The sequence below is a fragment of the Penaeus japonicus genome, unplaced genomic scaffold (genome assembly GCF_977035675.1).
Source record: "Penaeus japonicus unplaced genomic scaffold, GWHDUDI00000001_assembly GWHDUDI00000013, whole genome shotgun sequence".
NCBI lineage: Eukaryota > Metazoa > Arthropoda > Malacostraca > Decapoda > Penaeidae > Penaeus > Penaeus japonicus.
The window spans coordinates 19,128,184-19,130,683 of record NW_028234415.1 but is presented as its reverse complement, the minus strand read 5'-3'; the positions used below and the strand labels follow the sequence as shown (position 1 = coordinate 19,130,683).

The 2,500-nt window shown below is 44.9% G+C and overlaps 1 protein-coding gene across 1 annotated transcript in view; it reads left to right on the top strand.

Moving 5' to 3' along the window:
• Window positions 1-2,500, top strand: part of LOC147470618 (uncharacterized) — a 7,040-nt gene that overhangs the window by 1,236 nt on the left and 3,304 nt on the right. Inside the window, exons 3-6 of the mRNA XM_086542911.1 lie at window positions 238-422; window positions 604-626; window positions 935-962; window positions 1,698-2,500. The exon at window positions 1,698-2,500 is cut by the window's right edge and continues 671 nt beyond it. Of these exons, the coding sequence (XP_086399037.1) occupies window positions 238-422; window positions 604-626; window positions 935-962; window positions 1,698-2,500 (1,039 nt within the window). The remainder of the gene's footprint in view (window positions 1-237; window positions 423-603; window positions 627-934; window positions 963-1,697) is intronic.

Below are 2,500 nucleotides of genomic sequence, written 5' to 3'. Positions count from 1 at the left end.
TTGATAGACAGGACCTAGTTCCTCCGCCTGTAATATTGTTTATACGCTTAAAACACTCATTCGCTGCTTCTCCATCTGTCCGCATGTGGATCTTGAATCCGCGAACGCTAGGCTGGTTCACGACACCTTAAAAACCAACAACAATAGCAATCACAATGACTGAATAACACGACCCTTGGCTACTAACAACAATAACAACTGCAATAACAGATTAACACGCATCTCGTTCCTTCACAGACCTCACCTACAAGACCTTGTTCCTCCGCCTGGAATGCTGCATGAAGCGCATCTCAGAATCCATTCCCTTCCCCCAACTGGAACTCCTGCGCTGGTTCTCCTTCTGTCTGCACGTGGATCTTGAATCCGCGAACGCCAGGCTCACGACGCAGTTCGGGACGCTCGACTGGCCACTTGTTGATAGGGTGAGTTCTGTTTTGAATGGAATTGTGAACACAGTAACGTGCGTGCAAGTGTAAGACAAGGACGGAATAAGGGAGGATAACTTTTTCGAAAGAGTGAAAAACAAAGAGAAACCGAAAAAATAAAACACAAACATGATAACCCGTGAACTCCAGATGTCATAGACTAACATTTGTCGTGTAGACTTCATATTACCTCAATATAGGGTTTGAACTCTGTATAAAGGAAATAATATGTTTATGGAATGACAAAAATAGTTTTTGTCGAAGTTTCGTAATTCAATTATTTACGAGAAAAAAAACTATTTTCACTATATTAAAGCGAGGAAGACGACCCAGACTAGCACTGTTTGAGTATATGGTAATGCTCAAAGCACTCAACACCCAGGCCGAATCCTCTTCATTACCTTTATCATGGTAGTAGCAGACCTTCCAGCGCTTCTATATCTATCTGATTTTTTTCTACTGGTGCGATGAGCTACAATGGACACGGTACTCTCACTGACCTCCTCCAGTGTGGTTATTCTGACCGGAGAACCTAAAGTAGTTATTCTTATCGTTATCATTATCCGCTCATTATATATATATATATATATATATATATATATATATATATATATATATATATATATAATGCAATTCGAGCAAAGAAAATGTTATCTGCACGCTGCTCCTTGCATGACATGGACGTCTAGCCATCCATTGCCAAGGCCGTTAAGATTATGGTATGACATACGTCTCGGAAATAGAAATAAGATAAAAATTAAGCAATATAAATAAAAAAAGGAAAATAATGAAAAGAAAGTAATGGATCATATACTATTTTAATGAGGTTCGAAGAGGTATCCGAATAGATTCGAAACGTCGCGAATTTTCATCTTATTTTATTTATGTATTTACTTCATTGCTATAATTACAACTTCTGCATCATCATTATCATTATTATCATCCACATTCTTTTAGATTCATTGTCATTATCAAAGTGACTGAATACCTGAAACCTTGATGACCTGCTTCAAATCTATTATAGTGTAGAATTTTCAGAGTTCGAGAAGATCCGATTTTAGGCAGGTTTGTTATCTTCTGATCAAAGCGCTATTCTCTCTCTCTCTATCTATCTATCTCAATCTATCTACCTATATCTATCTATTTATCTATACATATATATTATCTATATTTGTCCACCTATCTATCTATCTGGATAAATATGTCTATATATTTATCTACCTATTAAACTATACCCTTATATCTCTCTCTCAATCTTTCCCCCGTTAACAGTTGTCAGAAGCCGGGAACCCTCTGCTGGTGCGCGGGGGCGGCATCCTCATCATCGGGCAGGATCAGGACACCTTCGGGGGAGGAACCTCATACTGGCAGAGCTTCAACGGCTACCTAGCAGACTACTTCTTCCTGACAGGGTCCCTGGCCGAATCTAAGATCGAGGAGTACCTCGTGTGCACCAGGGACGCGGACTTGGGGCGTTCTTTGCTAAACTTCGACGCTCTGCAGGAAGACTTCGACGTGGGTATTGATACGAACGTGACGGACGAGGATGGCTCCGAGATGTGTCGCGCGGACACGGAGGTCACTCTCATCTTCCCCGAGGCGAGAGACTTCGCCCGGTCGAGGCTCCTGTGCTCGGCCACGGGCGGGAGCATGGTGGTTCCCCACAACGACGAGGAGAACGACGCCCTCTTCCAGGAAGGTCTTCTGTACGAGGAGGAGTGCATGGTGCGCTCAAAGACCAATGGCTACTGGCTGGGCATCGTCTGGTACTTGGATAAGGGCGCGTGGCTCGACGTAACGACCCAGGGAAACGTGACCTACAAGAGCTTTAAGGGCAGCGAGAGCTGGGCCCGCACGCGCCCCGAGGCGTGTGTGTATTCCACGCTCAGGTACGAGGACACGGACCCCGAGGACTACGGCGAGTGGTACCCGACCCTGTGCGACTCCACGGTATGCGCGGCATGCCACTACGACGCCCCGGTCACCCTGAAGATCCGGGGCCTCTGCCCGACGTCCCTCATCGACCGTGAGTACCACATCTACGGCAAGAGTAACAGCAGGCGGGTCATCAACGG